Source organism: Nematostella vectensis, chromosome 4 (genome assembly GCF_932526225.1).
Source record: "Nematostella vectensis chromosome 4, jaNemVect1.1, whole genome shotgun sequence".
NCBI classification, from domain to species: Eukaryota; Metazoa; Cnidaria; class Anthozoa; order Actiniaria; family Edwardsiidae; genus Nematostella; species Nematostella vectensis.
Window position 1 is genome coordinate 8,335,491 of NC_064037.1, and position 22,598 is coordinate 8,358,088.

Below are 22,598 nucleotides of genomic sequence, written 5' to 3' on the forward strand. Positions count from 1 at the left end.
ATTTCCACACATTGCTAGAGAGGAGGTGTGCAAAATGGATTTTATTTCAAGATTTTACCGGATGGAAAAACTTTAATTCATGCGTTTTTGCAAGGAGAGGATCGCAGTCGCAAAGGCGCCATTTTCAAGATTTCACAAAAGCACAAAAATAATGTATTTCCCGCAGCAAAAATGACTAATGACCTTCAGACCTCCGTGTGTCTCAAGAAAAACACACTAAAAGTATACAGTAATAAGTCTCCAAAAATATCATGGTAGAGAAGAAATCTTATTCTAGACAATTCGGAAGATGTGTAAACAAACCTTCGAGGGGGCGGAAAATCAGATCTGAAAAAGAATATGAATACTTGCCGTAGCTTCATTGCATAGATAGATTAATTGTAGCTGAAAACACAACCGTCTTTTTATCGTTAATTAGAAAGGCATTATTCCTACCTCGTTTTATACAACCTTTGGTTAATATTTCACGGGTAACCACTAGTTTGATTTTTTTAAAATCTTTTTTTACTCTTAGCCTTCCAAACGATGTTGGTATTTTATTGGCACAACAAAACTGCATTAAAAAAAAACCTTTAGACTAAACACAGCTGACTTTCAACAACTGCTATTGACAATTACTCACGTCATACAAACTTTTTTCTTAAATAAAGTAAACAAGTATCAAACTCTGTGTGTTTTAGGTGCAACCGAAGTGAGGTTCCTGTACGATGAACGAGCGAACGAGGACGCTATGACTTGTCTTATTAGCGAAGGAATGAAGGAATGCCAGGGTCCTGCTCTCTGGGTTTACAACAATGCAGTCTTTACTGATGCAGATTTTCAGAATATCACCAAGTTGAACGGCGCCACCAAAGAAGAGGATTCTGGGAAGATTGGAAGATTCGGACTTGGTTTCAATGCTGTTTATAACATAACCGACGTACCAAGTCTGTTGAGCAGAAACAACCTGGTCATATTTGATCCACATACAACTCATCTCGGTAGAGCTATACGCGATAAGAGCCGACCAGGAATCAAGATAGACGTGACGAGGAGTCGACAGAAACGAAACAAGTTAGCTAACCAGCTGAAGCCGTACAATGACATCTTCGGGTGCAACCTTAGACCTGACTCCGATCATGTGTCTTTCAATGGGACTTTGTTTCGATTTCCGCTGCGTACCAAGGAGCAAGCTAGACGAAGTGAAATCAAGAATCTGCAGTATGACCACGGGGAAGTTGTTAAGCTGCTGCAGATGTTTGTCAGTGGAGCGGAGTCCTTGCTGCTTTTCACCCAGAATGTCTGCAAGGTCAGTGTCTACCATCTGCCTAAATGTAGCTATGATGCTTCTGAGCCTGTCGAATTGATGACAGTTCTCAAATCAGGAGTCAAGTTTATCCGGGAGCTAGACGCCAACGTCTCGTTATCAGAACCTGCAAAAGAATTACCAACCAAAGACCAGAAGCTCATCAAGCAGTGCAACATTCTAAAAGCTGCCACTGAAGCATTGAAGCACAGCGAAGATCGGCAGGTCCAGTCCTCGGTGCTTTTAAGGACAAGTTGCACTGTTTCAGAAAGTGGTCGCCAGCTGTTTGATAGTAACCCCTCTCACGTCACCCATTGGCTTGTTACATCTACTTTGGTAGGAGATACTGCGTGGCAGCTAGCGAAACGAAACGGGAAGCTTCTACCAGTTGCAGGTGCAGCAGCAAAGCTGAAGCAGATGCCTGATGGCGGATTTGTACCCGAACCATTCACGCCGCGTTCTATTCAGCCTGTGAGTGTTGGGCACGTGTATTGTTTCCTCCCGCTGCCCATCCAGAGCGGACTTCCGGTTCACATAAATGGCAGCTTTGCGACTGACTCAAGCAGACGGCATCTTCGAGAGATGACCGAGGATGACAAGCGAGATTTCGGATCTGAGTGGAACAACGTTCTCATGAAAGAGGCGGTTTGCCACGCGTACTTGACACTTCTCGAAGACGTGAAGACTGTTCTTCCCCAAGAGGAGTCTGCCTATCCGTTCCACTGCCTCTGGCCTTGTCCTGGGACTGCAGCCTCCTGCCTTATCATACAGCATCAGTTCTACAAGTCACTATGCTCTCCTAATGACCCTCCAACATTGTTCTCTGACAACGCCAGTTGGTGTGGCTTACCTGAAGTAGTCTTTCTTCACCCAGAGTTCCGCCACGATTGTAAAATTGGCGAAGATGCATTCCAAGTCTTCTCAATTCTTCAAAAAGGCAAGGGTGTTGTGGTGGATGTTCCCGGAGATGTCTTTAACTCATTTGTTGAAAGTGGATGCAAAAGAGAGATACTAAAAAGATGCTTCAACATGTACCGAGCCTACAAAGAGGTCTTTCTTCCTGCAATCGAGTCGCCTCATATCTCTGACGAGCTAAAAGATAAACTGATCCTGTATGCACTTACAAACAACGAGCACGGAAGCGAGGAGGTGAAATGTCTGATAAGATTCACCAAGTGCATCCCGACAACTCCAGACGGCAATACCAGAAAATGTCCCTCGGATCTTATCCATCCGGAGCGTGAGGCATCAAAGCTATTCGGCGAAGAAGATGGAAGATTTCCGACTAGGACATACAGAGAGCATTCAACTCTTCGAGCGTTGGTACAGCTGGGAATGCGCAGAGATGATCTCAGATGGGACGAGATTATTGACCGAGCACAAAGTGTGCAGACCCTGAACGAGAGGTGTACCCCGAAGGCTTATCCTGAAGCACTCTCCCGTGCCAAGGCTGTTCTTACGTTTATTGGCGACAAATTGGCAAACAACAACAATCTTCCCAGCGAAAGCGAGATTAAGGAATTACAGCAAGTTCAGTTTCTACCATACCTTCCAAAACCAGAAAACACGCCATTCAAGTGGAAAGCTGATGAAATCCGTCCACACACATTCCTGGCAGCTAGTTCTCTTTACTCAGGGCAAGATGAAAAACTGATATCTACGACTGCACCAATACTCGATGACACAAACGAGGGTTGTGGTCGCTTCACAAGTGCATTGGTCAAGCTATTAGGTATCAGAAAGAGTGTGACAATGGATCAGGTGAAAAGCCAGTTGCAAACGGTCATGAAGGTGAAGTTGAGCTGTCTGGACAATGACAGACTCGATGATGTGCGCAAGGTATGTGCTGCCATCTACGCGTACCTAGAGAGGAGCCTCGAGGGTGGCGAAACAGATTTGAAGCAGTATCTGCAATCTATGGAGTTCATTCTCCAGGACCAACGTTTTTTGAAGATAGACCAGGTGGCCTTTAGATGCCCTCCAGGGCTGGCACCGTACCTTCATAACCTTCAGAAGGAGTACGTCAAGAGGTTCTACTCGCTTTTCAAGGGGCTGGGGATACGGGATGAATTTGGGGTTGATGACTACATTCGCACTCTGAGCCTGATGAATACGAAGTTTGCCAATGCTGCGCTAGACCCAGATTCCCTTCGAGCAGCAGTTGAGATTGCCCAGCTACTAGGCAAACTTGATGGAATTGATAAACGCCAAGCGATTTACCTCCCTGATTCCAAGTCCGTACTTAGAGTCGCCAAAGAGCTGTCAGTCAAGGATTGTCCTTGGATGCCGAACGAGCCTGGGATAAACTATGCCAACGAGAAAATTCCTTTTTCGACCTGTTTTGAGCTCGGAGTCAATACACGGAGAGAAGATTTTCTTCGAAGACGCTCTCACGGGATTCCTTTTGGACAGAAAGAGAAGCTGACCACTCGGCTGAAGAGGATCTTAGAAGGTTATCCTTGTGATGGTGCGATTCTGAAAGAGCTGCTTCAAAACGCAGACGACGCTAAAGCTTCAAAAATCTGCTTTATCAAGGACCTTCGTCGCCATCCAAGCGAGAGAATTTTTGAACGTTCATGGAAACCCCTTCAGGGTCCAGCACTTTGCGTTTATAACGACAGCCCTTTCACAACACCAGACATCGAAGGTATCCAACGTCTCGGAGAAGGTAGCAAGGGCGATGATCCAAACAAGACCGGCCAGTATGGGGTAGGCTTCAACGCTGTCTACCACATGACAGACTGTCCGTCATTTGTCTCCAAGGGGCAAGAAGCAGGCGAGATCATGTGTGTGTTCGATCCGAACTTGACGTTCGTGCCTGGGGCCACTGATGAAGCCCCTGGAAGGCAGTACAAGGAGCTGGATCATCTTAGGAATGTCTTCAGTGATGTTTTCCCTTGTTATCTAGGCGAGCACTTTCCCGTAGAGAATGCCACAATGTTCCGATTCCCTTTGCGTGATGTTCACATGGCTTCCAGTTCTAAGATAAGCAACAAGCCATTTGATATCGAACAACTCAACAAACTGGTGCGAACGTTCAAGGCAGAAATGTTCCACTCCTTGCTATTCGTCAACAACGTTAGGGAAATCTCTCTTTGCGAAATAAGTGAAGTTTCTGGACAGCCATTCGACGAGTACAAAGTCACGGCGACCTTGTCACCTGAAGACGAAAAAAGTCTAGAAGAATTTGCAGGCTACGTTAAAGAAACTTCTAGAATTCTCCGCAAGGGAAGTGTTTCTTTGGAGGACGTTGAAAAGAGAGAAGTCTCCTACGTAGTAAGCCTTGAAGATAACCAAGGCAAGAAACAGAGATGGCTCGTTGTTCAGCGATGTGGATTTGAACGTGATGCCGAGGTGCCGTCTTGTGTTAACTCTGCTGTGAAGAAACAGGAACTCGGTCTGTTACCACGAGGAGGGGTCGCTACCTTGCTGGACTCCCCTTCGGCTGCTGACAAGAAAGCATTCTGCTTCCTTCCATTACCTTTCACAACTGGCCTTCCTGTCCACGTTAATGGCCATTTTGCCCTTGATCACGAGGCAAGACGCAACCTATGGCGCTCAGAAAGTGAAGGAGATCACCGGGGCGCGTGGAATACAATGCTTCTTAAGTCCGTGGTGGCGCCGTGTTATGTGACCCTCTTGAGTGAGATGAGGCAACACCTAGGAATCCAAGACACTGACGCTGTTATTGGAAGGAGAAAAGCGCTCCAACAAACAGGGCAGTACTTGCGTCTGTTCCCGAATCTACACAATAACGAACCATATTGGGACGAACTAGCGAAGGAAGTGTACCGCTACATTGGAAACAAGGAACTGCCCCTCCTGCCTGTCCATCGCCCAGTGGAAGATGAGTCTGCGAGTGAAAAGAAGGAACAGGATGAACAAGCTTCACGTGTGAAGATCGAGTGGTTTGCCCCAAAAGAAGAGGGTGGTCGTAAGCTGTTTTTCAATGATTTAAGTACCGTGACAGCCGAACAGTTCAAGAAAGATGATGCCTCCACAAAGCAACCTGCAAAAAGTGTTAGCTTTACCAGTCATCGTACCTCGTTGTATTCCGATCGGGAAGCTGTTCTTTTAACCGACACGCTTCTGCGCAGCGGCCTGAACCTAGCCGAGGCTCCACTTAACCTTTTCAACAACTTCAAAAAATCAGATGTAGATGTAGCATGCGTTAATCCAGAAGACGTCCTCTCCTTTTACCACACAGGCAGCAACATCGAGTGCCTTCCCCAATGTCTAGAAGACACTGGGATAAAGAACGTGGAAAACCTGTTACTTGTGTTGGCGTACTGCAAACATTCCAATAAGTTTCTTAAAAGTCTTCACGGGCTGCCCTTGTTGCTAACACAAGATGGAATGCTCAAAATGTTTGACCGGGAAAACCCGGTCTTTCTAACGACACACCACACCCTTACCCCAAGAAATGCCTCACTGTTTGTGCACCGTAACCTCTTCAACAGTGTCTTTTATGAGGCCCTGTCTAAATCAAATGTCTTCAAGCGGTTCGATATTGCCGCTTTTGCAAAGCTACTACCTAACAACCTCGAACGGAAGTACAATGTTAGCGATGATTTTATCGAATGGGATCCTATTTCAGACAAAGGGAATGACCTGCCCTCGAGGGGATGGCTGTTCGGCGTCTGGAAGCTCATAACAAGTGAGATGAAAGATGCGATAAAGAACTGTGTCAAGAAGAACCAAAAGGAGATAACATTGGAGCACACATTGAGACTGGTTCAAAACGTAGTAGCTCCTCTTCAAAATTGGTGCTTATTACCTGTCGAAGAGACCGAGTGCTCGTCGCTGGCTTCAAGTGGAACACGTCATCGGCAACTGTTGGCACCTTTTTCTATGTCAGAACTTGTTGTGTCGCTTCCATCTCAAGTTGTGCCTTTCCGTTTCGATTCTATTTGTGGCGTACTACGAAAGCTGGCACTTCCAGAGATCAACACGCGGGTTATAGTATCACCCAGCAACACAAGCAGCATATTTGAAAGCAATGCTGACTCCTTGGCTCGCCTGCTTGTCGCCAATGTTGGCAATCCAAGACTGATCCTCTCAGCGCTTTCCCACAAGCTAAATAAAGTCGAACTCCCTTCTACCATCACCTCGAAGGATTGCAAAGATGTGCTCACATACTTCAACGGCAACGTGACATCACTTTCGCCTGACGACTCTTACAGTTTGAAGACACTACCATTTCACGAAACAGTGAATGGCAAACACACCAGTATCGCTGAAATGAAAGGATATGTTCTACCATCTGAAATACCCAAGGCTGGATTAAACATCTGGGAAAGAAGTGGGCTAGTGTTTTTGAAAGGGGACCAAAGCCTTGAGGCTTTGTATCAATTCCTGGATTGCCTGTGCGAGAATTCCGTGGATATATATTGTGAAGTTATTTTGCCTCGTTTCCAAGATATGACACAGCAAGCTCACATTGACCATTTGGAATTTCTGAACGGAAAACTTGGTACACCTCAGCTGCAGCAGGGCGGCAAGCCAGACAGAAATAGACTCATTTCTTCATTGAGCAGCCTTAAGTTTCTCCCTGGCGTTGTACATGGCCAGCTGAAGCCCGCCTCTTCCTTCTACGATCCACGCAACGATGTTTTCAAAATTATGCTTGAAAGCAAGGCAGGGTCATTTCCTCCAACGCCGTTTAACTCTGACTATTGGCTATCATTCTTGTGTAAGATCGGGCTTATCCACATCGTTAGCAACCAGAAGTTCGTAGAATTTGCTAAAGAAGTGGCAAATGAAGCCAAATGTTCTAGAACCGATGCCACCTTCAAGAAGTCGCTGACTCTTATCGAGCATCTTTTCAACCGAGAAGACATAACAACTAGCCCCTTGTTAGCAGATATCAAGAACACAAAGTTCGTCCCTCCCCACAAGGTCAGCGAGGCTCTGTCTCGGCTTTGCCCTCCATTTGGAAGCAACGTGAATGGTGAGCTCTCGTACATCCCCTTCAATGGGTCAGTCCTACCCAAACACGAGACAATCTCATGGACGAGTGCGAATATTCTACCCCGGCAAGCATGTCCTTGTCCTTGGGACATTAAACAAATGCTTGGAATCTACAAAAAGCCACCTGTGGAAGTAGTCGTTGCACACTGTTTGACGATTTCCAAACGTTTTGCCAAGACGCTTAACGAGGACATGAAGAATCTGACGGAACCTTGCAAGATAAAGGATGTTATGGAAGCTCTTTATGATTTTCTATCGACTTGCGCTGACGATGTTTCAGTAGATCGCCTAAAAAACGCACAGTGCATTCTCGTCGCGAACGGAAGGCGCGTCGTTCTTCCACGCCAGATTGTTGTCCAATTCCCCATAGAGATCCCTCCGTATCTGTACAAGATCCCGCTCGAGCTCGGTAAGTTCCACGAACTGTTCAAGCGGCTCGGTGCCACTGGCACTGTAACAGTACAGCAGTATGTATCAGTCCTTGACATGATCCATAAAGAGTGTGGCAACAAATGCATGGATCCTAATGAGATGAAAAGCTCTCTAATGGCAACCAAAGGGATATTTGATCTGCTTTCACAGAGCAAACAAACCCCTGATGAAATGGAGCATCTGTTCTTACCAGGTGCGAGAAAAAGTGAAAAAGACCGGGTGTATTTAGTCCCCTCCCACCAGCTTATTTGTGATGATGCGCCGCACTTTCGCGATAGAATCGACGGATTTGAAGAGGTTTTGTTGATTAGGCTAAAAGACTGCGGGCTGGAAAACGCCAGTGATGACACGCTTGTCTGTAAGCTACCAGAGAAGGTCCGTCCTCAAATGATGACTCAGGTAGTGGAAGAGAGGCTACTTAATAATGATAGTAAAGCATGTGATGACGACGACCAATCAAATGTGGCAGCAAGACAACTCAGACAGGTTATCAATTCGGATGAATTCTGCCTAGGATTCGCCCGCCTCGTCAAGCACGAAGACTACGAGAACCAAAACGAAACAAGGCCAGATATTCTGAGCGACATCAAGAGTAAGCTTGCTAGTCTTCGAGTTGTCAGTGGTCCAGAACTGCGCACACAGCTTTTCTACAAAGAGCATGCAATTCCTGGTAGTGAGTCCAAAGTTGACTGCTTCGATGAACACAGCAATACCGATAACATCGTGACACTCTACGTCAACACAGACATTCAATCAATTCAGCCAAAGATTGCTGAGGTCGTCAATAGAATTGCTGGTAAGGTTCTTACAAATCTGGTGTACCTAGCACCACTTCTTAGCATGCCTCCTTGGGAAATAAGCTTGTACCTGGACAAGAATAAGATCCGTGAGGACAACAGTGTGGAGACGTCGTATCTGCCCGAGCCTGGTTCCTATGTTCACCTGGATCATCATTTTCTCCTGGATAACTCCTTTGATCACTTCCACGCAGGCGAGTATGTGGGCTACGAGATGGACGACCCAAGCCTGCGGGATGAGGATGGTCCTCCTACTTACATCTACGCGATCGTGGTGGAGGAAATCCCAGGAGAGGAGAGCACTGCGCTCTTTCTAACTCGGAAGTACAAGATCAACATCGGTGACGACCGGGAGGTAATCGCAGATGGAATTGATCTGTATAAGTTCAGACGACCACCAGACGCACAACGTGATGGCACTGGCATGGAACTTGTCAAACGTGCTAGTGAGAGTGAAGTACCTCCTCCCAAGCACACTGGGGTTCTTAAGGATGCCCTTGGCGAAGTGACAAGAGTTCTCGAAGAGGCATGGAAACTGCCCTTGGAAACACGCAGGAAGATCATCAAACGACTCTTCCTCAAGTGGCACCCAGACAAGAACCCGGACGATGTTGAGTTCTGCACTAAGGTGTTTCAGCACCTTCAGAATGAGATTCAAAGGCTGGAGAGCGGAAAAGCCAGTGTCTTTCACTCTTCTGGCTTCTCTGATTTCCATGGCTTTTCTCAGAGGTGGGGTAGACGAGCCCGCAGCTACGGACAAAGCTGGAGTAGCTATGGAACTAGTCGCGGGTATAGCGGGGGATGGTCTAGTTACCGTTCCTCTTATGTGCCGAGGAGCTCTGGGCGCAGGAACCCTCAGCCCACAGAATCGCGACGATGGTTTCGCCAAGCTGAGGCGGATCTCGCGGCGGTTGCGAATGATCTGGGTGTTCTGAACATGTACTACGAATGGGGATGCTTCAAGTCTCATCAGGTCAGTGACAAAGTAACAGTCGTGCCTTTATTTAGCGGCCCTTTCTAATGTCTCGAGACATCGATTATTCAAATCACTGCATACAGTGTTTTTATTTTGGTATGAGGGAAATTGCTCTATAGGGAGGGGATCTTATGATAATTCTAAGCGTACGACTCTTCTTGTCTCTTACAAACAAAGCTTCTATATGTGAAGTGATTTGACATATTCATCGGACAGAATGGCTGGACATTTCCGTATGCCATAAATTAAAAGACAGAAATCACTGGCGCGTTACCTCATTAACTAGCCGGCGGTAGATTCAAATACAGAGAAAACGGCGAAATGGCGAAATTTAGTGAGTCATAACTCACTAAATTTTTAGTTTTGAAATCAGTTTCACGGGAATTATGTTAAGCAAGGGTAGATCTTCAAATTAATACAGACTGAAAGTTGTTTGCTTGAAATAACCCTACGATGCTATAATGTGTTCTCCTTGACCTTAAGGCTGCTGAAAAGGCACTAAAGGCTGCCCAGTTCTCATTGGACGCGACCAACGTTCGCATACACGACCTACACATGATCGCCAGGTGTTTAGACGATTCCACACTCAGCAGCCTCGCCGTGCAGCTTGAAGGCCTGGTTGGTAACTCTATGCGCATGCGCTACCCAGACTGCATGGTTTCTCCCAGAATCCCTCACGATGTGTACACAAGACAGCAAAGTCAAGAGGCGTATTGTCTGGCCAAAGAGATCTTGAATCGAGTCAGGGAGAGATTTTTCTAGAGTAACAGGTAGGAGACTATTTAAGTAATGACTTGGAATCACACATAAAATTGTGTCAATGAGAGATACAGCAACAGGAAGGAGTCTATAAGTAATGACTGGGCATCGCACAAGTTAACTATAATGCTTGGTGCAAACTAGTGACATAACGACATGGGCGCGCGCACTCTTATGTTCGTATGTACATAAAGACATGAGCTAAACAGAGTGCGCGCCCATGTCGTTATGTCGTTATGTCACTAGTGTGCACCAGGCATTAAAATCACACAGCTCTAGCCCTAGTTTATGCTGGCAGTTTACTTGCTTGATCCATCACGGGGCTAACGCTCAAAACGTAAGCGAAATTACCATATTTTAATAGTGTAAGTCCTAAAATATATTTGGTACGCTGGCGCTACAATTGGTTTGATCAAAGGGGCTAACGCTCCTATTATCAGTGACCTTTTCCTGTTTCAAGATGTAAAACCCCAAAACTACCCATGGTGCACTGGTAGTATGCTTTCTTGATTCATGAAGAGTCGAACGCTCAAAACATCAGTGACATCTTTTAATTTTATGCAGGAGTAAAACCTTCCCAGGTAGATCACGTTGTATGTTGTCTCGCTAGCCATCCTAAAGTTATTTTTTATGGTTCACAGGGCGACATCCCTGTATGAAATGACTTGGAAAGTGTTGTACAGAAAGACGGGAAGCACTTGAGAGTCCGACCTTTCACTTCACTTTCAATGTAGTTTCACACATTTGTTATAGTTATATTGTTACTGTTTACGAAAGCAGTTTTCGCTATCGTTATAGTTTCCGTTTCCATTTCGTTATGTTTTTTTATTTTTTATTAGCAGATAATTTTAAGGCACGAACATTAGTTAGTCGCGTTAGATCTAGTTTAGAAACAGAGGATAAGCGTTGAATTTCATTGACTGACAATTGATTAAAGTAGGTTCCATTTAGTAAGCGTGAAGTAAATCCACAACGGGAGCCGGATTTTAGATTGCAAAGTAAATGTTTTTTTGAAAACCATCATATAGTACGTCTGAACACTTAAAAAAATAGTTGTAAGGTAAATCACCAATAAATCTTATTAAACGAGCTTTGTGTTGGAATTCAAGCGGTTGACGAAATACCACGAATTATTTTAATTTATTTTAGTTTATTTTAATTACATGGTGTACAGTCAAATTTTAAGTAACTGCTCATTGTTTCATGCTTGTCTCATAGTCTGCGAATCGACATTTTTGGTGGATGACTTTGCCACAACTCCATTCATGTGTCTCTGTAGCCAATAACGTGCGTCTTTGAGCTGTAACTGGGAAACAAGGCCATGCGTTTGGAGTTAGGTCTAGTAGTGAACGAGTAAGGATAATGGGATACTTGCACTGAGAAAGCACGCAGCGGCCGTCACGCCAGAGTGCGGAGGAAATCTAAATTATTTCAATAAAAATCAGCCCTTTCTGACAAAGAAACTTTCTGGCTGATTTGTAAGTGCTAGATAAATTATTTGTTGTTTTTATTTTGCCACAAAAAGTCTGAGCGCGCGCGTTTTGCCAAAACGTCGTGTGATTTCTTAAGCAAGTCGCCTATTAATGGTAGACCCCCGCATACCCCTCTTCTTGAGCTAGACGTCTAGCACGTACATGTAGAGATTAGTCCAGGGCGACCTCTAGCTCTCGCATCCCGCCTGGCCGCACCCCTACCAAGGTACTTCTACCCTTAGCCATACCTATTGAAAGGTTGCCCTTAGCCCCCAGCCTGGCCCTGGTGCCACGCCTTTTTACCGTACCTGCAGGGATGAATCGTGGTCGGTCTCGTCCACCTGGAACTCCCCCTCGCTGTTCACGTAGTTGATGAACGCCGTTTTGCTCCAGTCGTTAAAGTACCGGATAATCGGGTCGGCGTTCTTGCCATTTAATTGCTCTTTAAAGGTAATCCTTTTGTCAATCAACCCTTTTCCATGACTGCTCTGTAAAATCGAAGCGGGCTTTGTGACAATCCCACTCGCCAGGTTGCCTGTCTTGACACGTGGTCGTTTCATTGGTAGCCACGAGTAAAGTTTACCCCTGCAAGTCTTTGTGTAGTTCTTCTGCGCGTGCGTATTATCCGGGGTCTTGTTGAGCTGAAGGGTGGTTGCCTTCACGCTGTATTTTGTATAAATGTCATCTAGATAATGCTCGATTAGAGCCACTCGTTCGGTGTCCTGTAGCTCACGCTCCACCCTCTTTTGTTCACGATCAACTTCTTCCGCTAATTCTCGGTGCTTTTGACGCTTCAGTGACTCCTCTTGCTTTGTTGTGAGTTTTTCTTGCTTCTTACTCATTCCCCCAGAGCACCCAGTCCCTTCCTCAGAGCCCTTGGTCGCCTTGCCCTCGCTCTCTACATACTGATGAAAAACATAGTTTTCACGGTTCGATAAAAAAGATGCGACAGTTTTCATGGTGAGGTTACATCCAAAGTCAATGACCTAGCTGTCATGTGGAAGACAACAGTTTCACCTACTTGTCAGTTATCTTGCCCTTGTCTTCAGACCACTTGATCACCTCGCACAAGTCCTTCTCGCTTTTTCCGCCATTTCTCGTGACGTCACCAAGCTTGCGAGGTCTGTTATCTAAGCGAGCACTTTCCCGTAGAGAATGCCACAATGTTCCGATTCCCTTTGCGTGATGTTCACATGGCTTCCAGTTCTAAGATAAGCAACAAGCCATTTGATATCGAACAACTCAACAAACTGGTGCGAACGTTCAAGGCAGAAATGTTCCACTCCTTGCTATTCGTCAACAACGTTAGGGAAATCTCTCTCTGCGAAATAAGTGAAGTTTCTGGACAGCCATTCGACGAGTACAAAGTCACGGCGACCTTGTCACCTGAAGACGAAAAAAATCTAGAATAATTTGCTGGCTACGTTAACGAAACAACGAAACTTCGAGAAGTCTCCGCAAGGGAGTGTTTCTTTGGAGGACGTTGAAAAGAGAGAAGTCTCCTACGTGGTAAGCCTTGAAGATAACCAAGGCAAGAAACAGAGATTTCTCGTTGTTCAGCGATGTGGATTTGAACGTGATGCCGAGGTGCCGTTTTGTGTTAACTCTGCTGTGAAGAAACAGGAACTCGGTCTGCTACCACGAGGAGGGGTTGCTACCTTTCTGGACTCCCCTTCGACTATTGTCAAGAACGCATTCTGCTTCCTTCCATTACCTTTCACAACTGGCCTTCCTGTCCACGTTAATGGCCATTTTGCCCTTGATCACGAGGCAAGACGCAACCTATGGCGCTAAGAAAGTACAGGAGATCACCGGCGCGCGTGGAATACAATGCTTCTCAAGTCCGTGGTGGCGCCTTGTTATGTGACCCTCTTAAGTGAGATGAGGCAACACCTAAGAATCCAAGACACTGACGCTGTTATTGGAAGGAATGAAGCGCTCCAGCAAACGGAACAGTACTTGCAATTGTTCCCGAATCTACACAATAGGAAACAATATTGGGACGAACTAGCGAAGGAAGTGTACCGCTACATTGGAGACAAGGAAGTCCCCCTTCTGCCTGTCCATCGCCCAGTGGAAGATGAGTCTGCGAGTGAAAAGAAGGAAAAGGATGAACAAGCGTCACGTGTGAAGATCGAGTGGTTTGCCTCAAAAGAAGAGGGTGGTCGTGAGCTGTTTTTCAATGATTTAAGTACCGTGACAGCCGAACAGTTCAAGAAAGATGATGCCTGCAAATAGTGTTAGCTTTACCAGTTATCGTACCTCGTTGTATTCCGATAGGGAAGCTGTTCTTTTAACCGACACGCTTCTGCGCAGCGGCCTGAACCTAGCCGAGGCTCCACTTAACCTTTTCAACAACTTCAAAAAATCAGATGTAGATGTAGCATGCGTTAATCCAGAAGACGTCCTCTCCTTTTACCACACAGGCAGCAACATCGAGTGCCTTCCCCAATGTCTAAAAGACACTGGGATAAAGAACGTGGAAAACCTGTTACTTGTGTTGGCGTACTGCAAACATTCCGATAAGTTTCTTAAAAGTCTTCACGGGCTGCCCTTGTTGCTAACACAAGATGGAATGCTGAGAATGTTTGACGAGGAAAACCCGGTCTTTCTAACGACACACCACACCCTTACCCCAAGAAATGCCTCACTCTTTGTGCACCGTAACCTCTTCAACATTGTCTTTTATGAGGCCCTGTCTAAATCAAATGTCTTCAAGCGGTTCGATATTGCCGCTTTTGCAAAGCTACTACCTAACAACCTCGAACGGAAGTACAATGTTAGCGATGAATTTATCGAATGGGATCCTATTTCAGACAACAAGAATGACCTGCCCTCGGGGGGATGGCTGTTCGACGTCTGGAAGCTCATGAAAAGTGAGATAAAAGATGCGATAAAGAACTGTGTCAAGCAGAACCATAATGAGGTAACATTGGAGTACAAATCGAGAATAGCTCAAAATGTAGTAGCTCCTCTTCAAAATTGGTGTCTATTACCTGTCGAAGAGACCGAGTGCTCGTCGCTGGCTTCAAGTGGAACACGTCATCGGCAACTGTTGGCACCTTTTTCTATGTCAAAACTTGTTGTGTCGCTTCCATCTCAAGTTGTGCCTTTCCGTTTCGATTCTATTTGTGGCGTACTACGAAAGCTGGCACTTCCAGAGATCAACACGCGGGTTATAGTATCACCCAGCAACACAAGCAGCATATTTGAAAGCAATGCTGACTCCTTGGCTCGCCTGCTTGTCGCCAATGTTGGCAATCCAAGACTGATCCTCTCAGCGCTTTCCCACAAGCTAAATAAAGTCGAACTCCCTTCTACCATCACCTCGAAGGATTGCAAAGATGTGCTCACATACTTCAACGGCAACGTGACATCACTTTGGCCTGACGACTCTTACAGTTTGAAGACACTACCATTTCACGAAACAGTGAATGGCGAACACACCAGTATCGCTGAAAAGAAAGTCTATGTTCTACCATCTGAAATACCCAAGGCTGGATTAAACATCTGGGAAAGAAGTGGGCTAGTGTTTTTGAAAGGGGACCAAAGCCTTGAGGCTTTGTATCAATTCCTGGATTTCCCGTGCAAGAATTCCGTGGATATATATTGTGAAGTTATTTTGCCTCGTTTCCAAGATATGACACAGCAAGCTCACATTGACCATTTGCAATTTCTGGACGGAAAACGTTTTACACTTCAGCTGCAGCAGGGCGGCACGCTAGACAGAAATAGACTCATTTCTTCATTGAGCAGCCTTAAGTTTCTCCCTGGCGTTGTACATGGCCAGCTGAAGCCCGCCTCTTCCTTCTACGATCCACGCAACGATGTTTTCAAAATTATGCTTGAAAGCAAGGCAGGGTCATTTCCTCCAACGCCGTTTAACTCTGACTATTGGCTATCATTCTTGTGTAAGATCGTTTTGCCACATCGTTAGCAACCAGAAGTTCGTAGAATTTGCTGAAGAGGTGGCGGATGAAGCAATATATTCTAGAACTGATGCCATCTTCAAAAAGTCGCTGACTCTTATCAAACAACTTTTCAAGCGAAAAGACATAACAACTAGCTCCATCTTAGTAGATATCAAGAACACGAAGTTCGTCCCTCCCCACAAGGTCAGCGAGGCTCTGTCTCGGCTCTGCCCTCCATTTGGAAGCAACGTGAATAGTGAGCTCTCGTACATCCCCTTCAATGGGTCAGTCCTACCCAACCACGAGACAATCTCATGGACGAGTGCGAATATTCTACCCCGGCAAGCATGTCCGCCTTGGCCCTTAAGGGGCATTGAACAAATGCTTGGAATCTACGAAAAGCCACCTGTGGAAGTAGTCGTTGCACACTGTTTGACGATTTCCAAACGTTTTGCCAAGACGATCAACGGGGACACGAAGAATCTGACGGAACCTTGCAAGATAAAGGATGTTATGGAAGATCTTTATGATTTTCTATCGACTTGCGCTGACGATGTTTCAGTAGATCGCCTAAAAAACGCACAGTGCATTTTCGTCGCGGACGGAAGGCGCGTCGTTCTTCCACGCCAGATTGTTGTCCAATTCCCCATAGAGATCCCTCCGTATCTGTACAAGATCCCGCTCGAGCTCGGTAAGTTCCACGAACTGTTCAAGCGGCTCGGTGCCACTGGCACTGTAACAGTACAGCAGTATGTATCAGTCCTTGACATGATCCATAAAGAGTGTGGCAACAAATGCATGGATCCTAATGAGATGAAAAGCTCTCTAATGGCAACCAAAGGGATATTTGATCTGCTTTCACAGAGCAAACAAACCCCTGATGAAATGGAGCATCTGTTCTTACCAGGTGCGAGAAAAAGTGAAAAAGACCGGGTGTATTTAGTCCCCTCCCACCAGCTTATTTGTGATGATGCGCCGCACTTTCGCGATAGAATCGACGGATTTAAAGAGGTTTTGTTGATTAGGCTAAAAGACTGCGGGCTGGAAAACGCCAGTGATGACACGCTTGTCTGTAAGCTACCAGAGAAGGTCCGTCCTCAAATGATGACTCAGATAGTGGAAGAGAGGCTACTTAATAATGATAGTAAAGCATGTGATGACGACGACCAATCAAATGTGGCAGCAAGACAACTCAGACAGGTTATCAATTCGGATGAATTCTGCCTAGGATTCGCCCGCCTCGTCAAGCACGAAGACTACGAAAACCAAAACGAAACAAGGCCAGATATTCTGAGCGACATCAAGAGTAAGCTTGCTAGTCTTCGAGTTGTCAGTGGTCCAGAACTGCGCACACAGCTTTTCTACAAAGAGCATGCAATTCCTGGTAGTGAGTCCAAAGTTGACTGCTTCGATGAACACAGCAATACCGATAACATCGTGACACTCTACGTCAACACAGACATTCAATCATATCAGCCAAAGATTGCTGAGGTCGTCAATAGAATTGCTGGTAAGGTTCTTACAAATCTGTTGTACCTAGCACCACTTCTTAGCATGCCTCCTTGGGGAATTAGCTTGTACCTGGACAAGAATAATATCCGTGAGGACAACAGTGTGGAGACGTCGTATCTGCCCGAGCCTGGTTCCTATGTTCACCTGGATCATCATTTTCTCCTGGATAACTCCTTTGATCACTTCCACGCAGGCGAGTATGTGGGCTACGAGATGGACGACCCAAGCGTGCGGGATGAGGATGGTCCTCCTACTTACATCTACGCGATCGTGGTGGAGGAAATCACAGGAGAGGAGAGCACTGCGCTCCTTCTAACTCGCAAGTACAAGATCAACATCGGTGACTACCGGGAGGTAATTGCAGATGGAATTGATCTGTATAAGTTCAGACGACCACCAGACGCACAACGTGATGGCACTGGCATGGAACTTGTCAAACGCGCTAGTGAGAGTGAAGTACCTCCTCCCAAGCACACTGGGGTTCTTAAGGATGCCCTTGACGAAGTGACAAGAGTTCTCGAAGAGGCATGGAAACTGATCTTGGAAACACGCAGGAAGATCATCAAACGACTCTTCCTCAAGTGGCACCCAGACAAGAACCCGGACGATGTTGAGTTCTGCACTAAGGTGTTTCAGCACCTTCAGAATGAGATTCAAAGGCTGGAGAGCGGAAAAGCCAGTGTCTTTCACTCTTCTGGCTTCTCTGATTTCCATGGCTTTTCTCAGAGGTGGGGTAGACGAGCCCGCAGTTACGGACAAAGCTGGAGTAGCTATGGAACTAGTCGCGGGTATAGCGGGGGATGGTCTAGTTACCGTTCCTCTTATGTGCCGAGGAGCTCTGGGCGCAGGAACCCTCAGCCCACAGAATCGCGACGATGGTTTCGCCAAGCTGAGGCGGATCTCGCGGCGGTTGCGAATGATCTGAACATGTACTACGAATGGGGATGCTTCAAGTCTCATCAGGTCAGTGACAAAGTAACAGTCGTGCATTTATTTAGCGGCCCTTTCTAATGTCTCGAGACATCGATTATTCAAATCACTGTATACAGTGTTTTATTTTGGTATGAGGGAAATTGCTCATTAGGGAGGGGATCTTATAATTCTAAGCGTACGACTCTTCTTGTCTCTTACAAACAAAGCTTCTATATGTGAAGTGATTTGACATATTCATCGGACATAATGGCTGGACATTTCCGTATGCCATAAATTAAAAGACAGAAATCACTGGCGCGTTACCTCTTAACTAGCCGGCGGTAGATTCAAATACAGAGAAAACGGCGAAATGGCCGTCATTGCGCGCGACTAAAACTGTCATAACTCACTAAATTTTTAGTTTTGAAATCAGTTTCACGGGAATTATGTTAAGCAAGGGTGGATCTTCAAATTAATACAGACTGAAAGTCGTTTGCTTGAAATAACCCTACGATGCTATAATGTGTTCTCCTCGACCTTAAGGCTGCTGAAAAGGCACTAAAGGCTGCCCAGTTCTCATTGGACGCGACCAACGTTCGCATACACGACCTACACAGGATCGCCAGCTGTTTAGACGATTCCACACTCAGCAGCCTCGCCGTGCAGCTTGAAGGCCTGGTTGGTAACTCTATGCGCATGCGCTACCCAGACTGCATGTCTTCTCCCAGAATCCCTCACGATTTTTACACGAGACATCAAAGTCGAGAGGCGTATCGTCTGGCCGAGGCGATCTTGAATCGAGTCAAGGAGAGATTTGTCGATCAGGTAGGACGCTATCTAGTATGGGCATTTATACAATCACATAGAACCGAGTCAAGGAGAGATGCAGCAGCAGCAGCTAGGAAGCTATGTAAGTTATGACTTGGTATCACACATGTGGTCTCAAAAAGTTTTCTAGATCAAAGGTAGGAAGTTATGTGAGTTATTGCTTGTTATGACACATCTGAGGAGAGAGATTTAGAGTATCAATAGGTTGGAAGCATTGTAAGTAATGACTGGGTATCACATATGTGGTGAGAGAGATTTGATTAGTGAAACAGGTAGGAAACTTCTGTAAGTTATGACCGGGAAACATACATATCCATATTACAAAGCACCATTAAGCCACCATAATCATACGCTAGCCCTAGTTTATGCTGGCAGTTCACTTGCCTGTTCCAACAACGGGGCTAACGCTCAAAACGTCAGCGACATATACTCTGTTTCAATGTGTAAGGCCTAAAAGTACATTTGGTACGCTGGCGGTATGCTTGCTTCTTCCATAAAGAAGTGATCACTCAAAGCATTTGTGAGATTTTATTTCATCTAGGGGTAAAAGCTACCTAGTTAGACTTCACTGTCTGTAGACTAGCTGTACCTCTTGAAATTACTTTTTTATGAACCACAGGGCGACACCCCTGCACGTAACACCAACACAAAAATACAGGAGCACACGAGAAACCAACCTTTCACTTTACTTTCCATGTAGTTTCACACTATTTGATAGAGTGATTTTGTTGTTATTTGCGAAAGCAATTTTAGCTTAACATTTTTGACTGGAAACCAAAAAAAAAAAAAAGACAGACGGACGGACGGACAGGCAGACAGGTTTATTTGGCATCGAGTACACACAAATGTACATTGCGGGTTTCATACCGTGAGTGACTTAGGCGAATCCTAAACAAAAATTCATAATTTGGTATTAATCGGGTCAATAGTTATCAAGAAACAGCAATCCCATTTTACAAGGATTTGTTTAAAAAAAGTATTCTACGAAAATCCGGACTCTTGGCGTCAAGTCTTACAAAATTCTGGCATCTTTGAATGACTGTATCTAGAAAAAAATATAGGAAATATTTATTATCTTCAATGGCGTCCCTTAACGAACCTTCTTTTTACATGCAGATAAAGTTTTTCCCTGGAACTTCTTTGATTTATACGTATGATTTTTAGAAAAGCTAAAGCACTGTGGTTAGAATATCGTTAGTGTTTGTTTTTACAAATTCAAAAAATTATTTTGTTTTATTTCCGTATGCTGGGCACACACGTTTTTGCATATTTGGCATGTCGGCCGGTTTCGATGTAAAGGGGATGCGTAGCTGTGGAATAGCTGTATACACAATAGCAAAGTTTAAACAAAAGAAATAATATACGTACAAAAATGTAGCGCTATAACGGCTTTTCGAGAGCGTTTTTCGTTTCGAAGGCTAAAAATAAAGTGACTTATTGTTTTAATAACTGTCTTTTCACTTTCTAGGGCCAAATGGAATTACGAAAAGGTCGAAAAAGAGAAGCGGCAAAGGCAACAAAGGAAAAAAGAGTAAAAAAAAGGAAAATGAAAGATTAAGAAAGAAAGAGTAGAAAAGTTCTAATTTTGCTCGACTGTAAGTAGTAATGGCAACGCTTACGACAGTTTATTAGTGAAATAGCCAATAATCGTTTTCATCATATAGCGGATTTCAGATGAGTGTAGAAAGTAAGTCTTGCGACTTGAATTTTGTCAAACTTTCTATAGGTAGAGGGCAAAGTCTTTTGTGAAATTGAAAACTAAATCAAAACGCGCCAATACCCACGTCATGACTACAAAGGCCTGACTCCATTTCCTGATTGGTTTGTTGTTGAATGGCTTCGACCTCTGATCTGCATCTGCGTTTAGTTTTCGACACTCATCTGAAATCCGCTCTATCCATCTTTAAACTTTTAGAAGTTCCGTTTCCATCAAAATTGTTACATTCGCATTTACGTTCTTTTTATACTTTAGAACTAAGTAGTTTCACGAAGTAGTTTCACTCAGAAGAAAACATCAGAAATAAACTTGAATCTGTATTCGTTTGTCAAACGCATTTTAAAGCCACGCCCCGTGTTGAGGACCATTGTGGGGGTACCCACAGAACAGCGTGGAAACGGAACAAAAAGAAAACGGTAGAAAACAACTTAATTGATTTCAAAATGCAACATTGATCAAGGAAAATTTTCAAATATATCCGTCAAGAAGGGATGTGTTGGTGAATATGTCAGGGGGAACATTTAGTGAATACATTTCCCTTGTAATAAACTTTGATTATACTATATTACCTGGATTTATATTTGAAAATTACAATAATAATTGGTGACAGTGAGTGAGTTTTTTTTTTTGTTATTTACCAGATGTAACTATTACTCTTGTTTTCGTGCAAATAAATATATTATTTTGTAGTCTGTTTATGGTGTTGCTAGAAGAAGAAGGGCATCGGGTATTGCAGAAATATTAATCCGGCGTATTAACGTAAACGTTGCGCGCTTTGGGCCATAGACTTAAAACTTTGTTGGCCAATTTGTCATTGTCAGTTAATTTCAAGATGATTGAAACAAGTGAAGCGTTGGTGGTATAGTGGTAAGCATAGCTGCCTTCCAAGCAGTTGACCCGGGTTCTATTCTTGTCCAACGCAATTTCATTTTTACTTGTCAATGAATCATGGTTGTCATTGTCAATTAAATGCAGGAGTATGATAAGAAGTGAAGCGTTGGTCGTACAGTGGTTTGCATAGCTGCCTTCCAAGCAGTTGACCCTGGTTCGATTCCCGACCAACAAAATTTAATTTTTACTTGTTAATGATTCATGCTTTCCTTGTCAATTAATTTGTCATTTAATGTTGTGTCACGTTCGCTGCCCTACAGCATGGACACTAGCCCTGTCGGGCAAGGCAGGTGACAGGGGCGCTGCGTACTCCCCTTGCGTGCAGGCCCCCAGCAGCGTTGTAATTACCGTACGCAAAAAAGACGAGCATGATTGCTTTAAATAAAATCTCCCATCCTGAGACATGAATTTAGTCATTTATTGATTTGATTGTAACATGTTTCTAAAATACATTTTCCCTCGTGGAGTCAAGAACTTACAAAGCTTATCTAAATCATGGTGCTTTTTGTCAGAGAGCGGCAACTGACCCTCGTGAAATCTCGGTACATTGTTTATGTTCATATCTTGATGTAGTCCTCTTTTTGTAAAGGATACCTCTTCAAACGGGTCTAGCGTTTTTCTCATCCAAACAACTCCTGGGTGTCTGAAAGTTTTGATAATATTGTCTCTAGCAGGATCTGCGCGCTCACCTATTCCATAATTCAAATGCATTATATCACTAAAAAGGTACGAAGCTCGGTAGTTATCTTTCCGGCTATCCACATATCTCTCCCTTAGCCACACAGAGTAATTCTTGAAGTTCGACTGATCTAACTCGATCCAGTGTGTTTTGGGGTGAAGAGAGCTTTCGTTTATCAGTTCGACGTAATCAGCTGGGCATTCAAGGACCTCTTCTCTGCGTATAAGCTTTTCGCACCTGCCGGCGTCACGATCGACCGCGCCATATGAGTGTCCGGCAACAAAAAAATTATAGTCAATTCGTCGTCTGAAGCCACTTTCCACTAGATGCTCTAGGAATAGCGCGACAGTATAGTTCTTGTTTTGCGAACGAGCGTTGTCCGCCCAGAAAATGTTCCATCCCATATTGTCTTGTTCTACTCGTGTTAAGTGATAATATATACAACTCAGAAGACTAT

General features: G+C 44.7%; 1 protein-coding gene across 1 annotated transcript in view; it reads left to right on the forward strand.

Moving 5' to 3' along the window:
- Positions 1–21,260, forward strand: part of LOC116611301 (sacsin-like) — a 36,003-nt gene extending 14,743 nt beyond the window's left edge. Inside the window, exons 8-14 of the mRNA XM_048726173.1 lie at positions 681–9,457; positions 9,944–10,218; positions 13,569–13,832; positions 13,972–15,552; positions 15,608–18,077; positions 18,570–18,851; positions 20,323–21,260. Coding sequence (XP_048582130.1) covers positions 681–9,457; positions 9,944–10,218; positions 13,569–13,832; positions 13,972–15,552; positions 15,608–18,077; positions 18,570–18,851; positions 20,323–20,412 — 13,739 coding nt within the window. The 3' untranslated portion in view covers positions 20,413–21,260. The remainder of the gene's footprint in view (positions 1–680; positions 9,458–9,943; positions 10,219–13,568; positions 13,833–13,971; positions 15,553–15,607; positions 18,078–18,569; positions 18,852–20,322) is intronic.
- Positions 21,261–22,598: the final 1,338 nt, after the last annotated feature.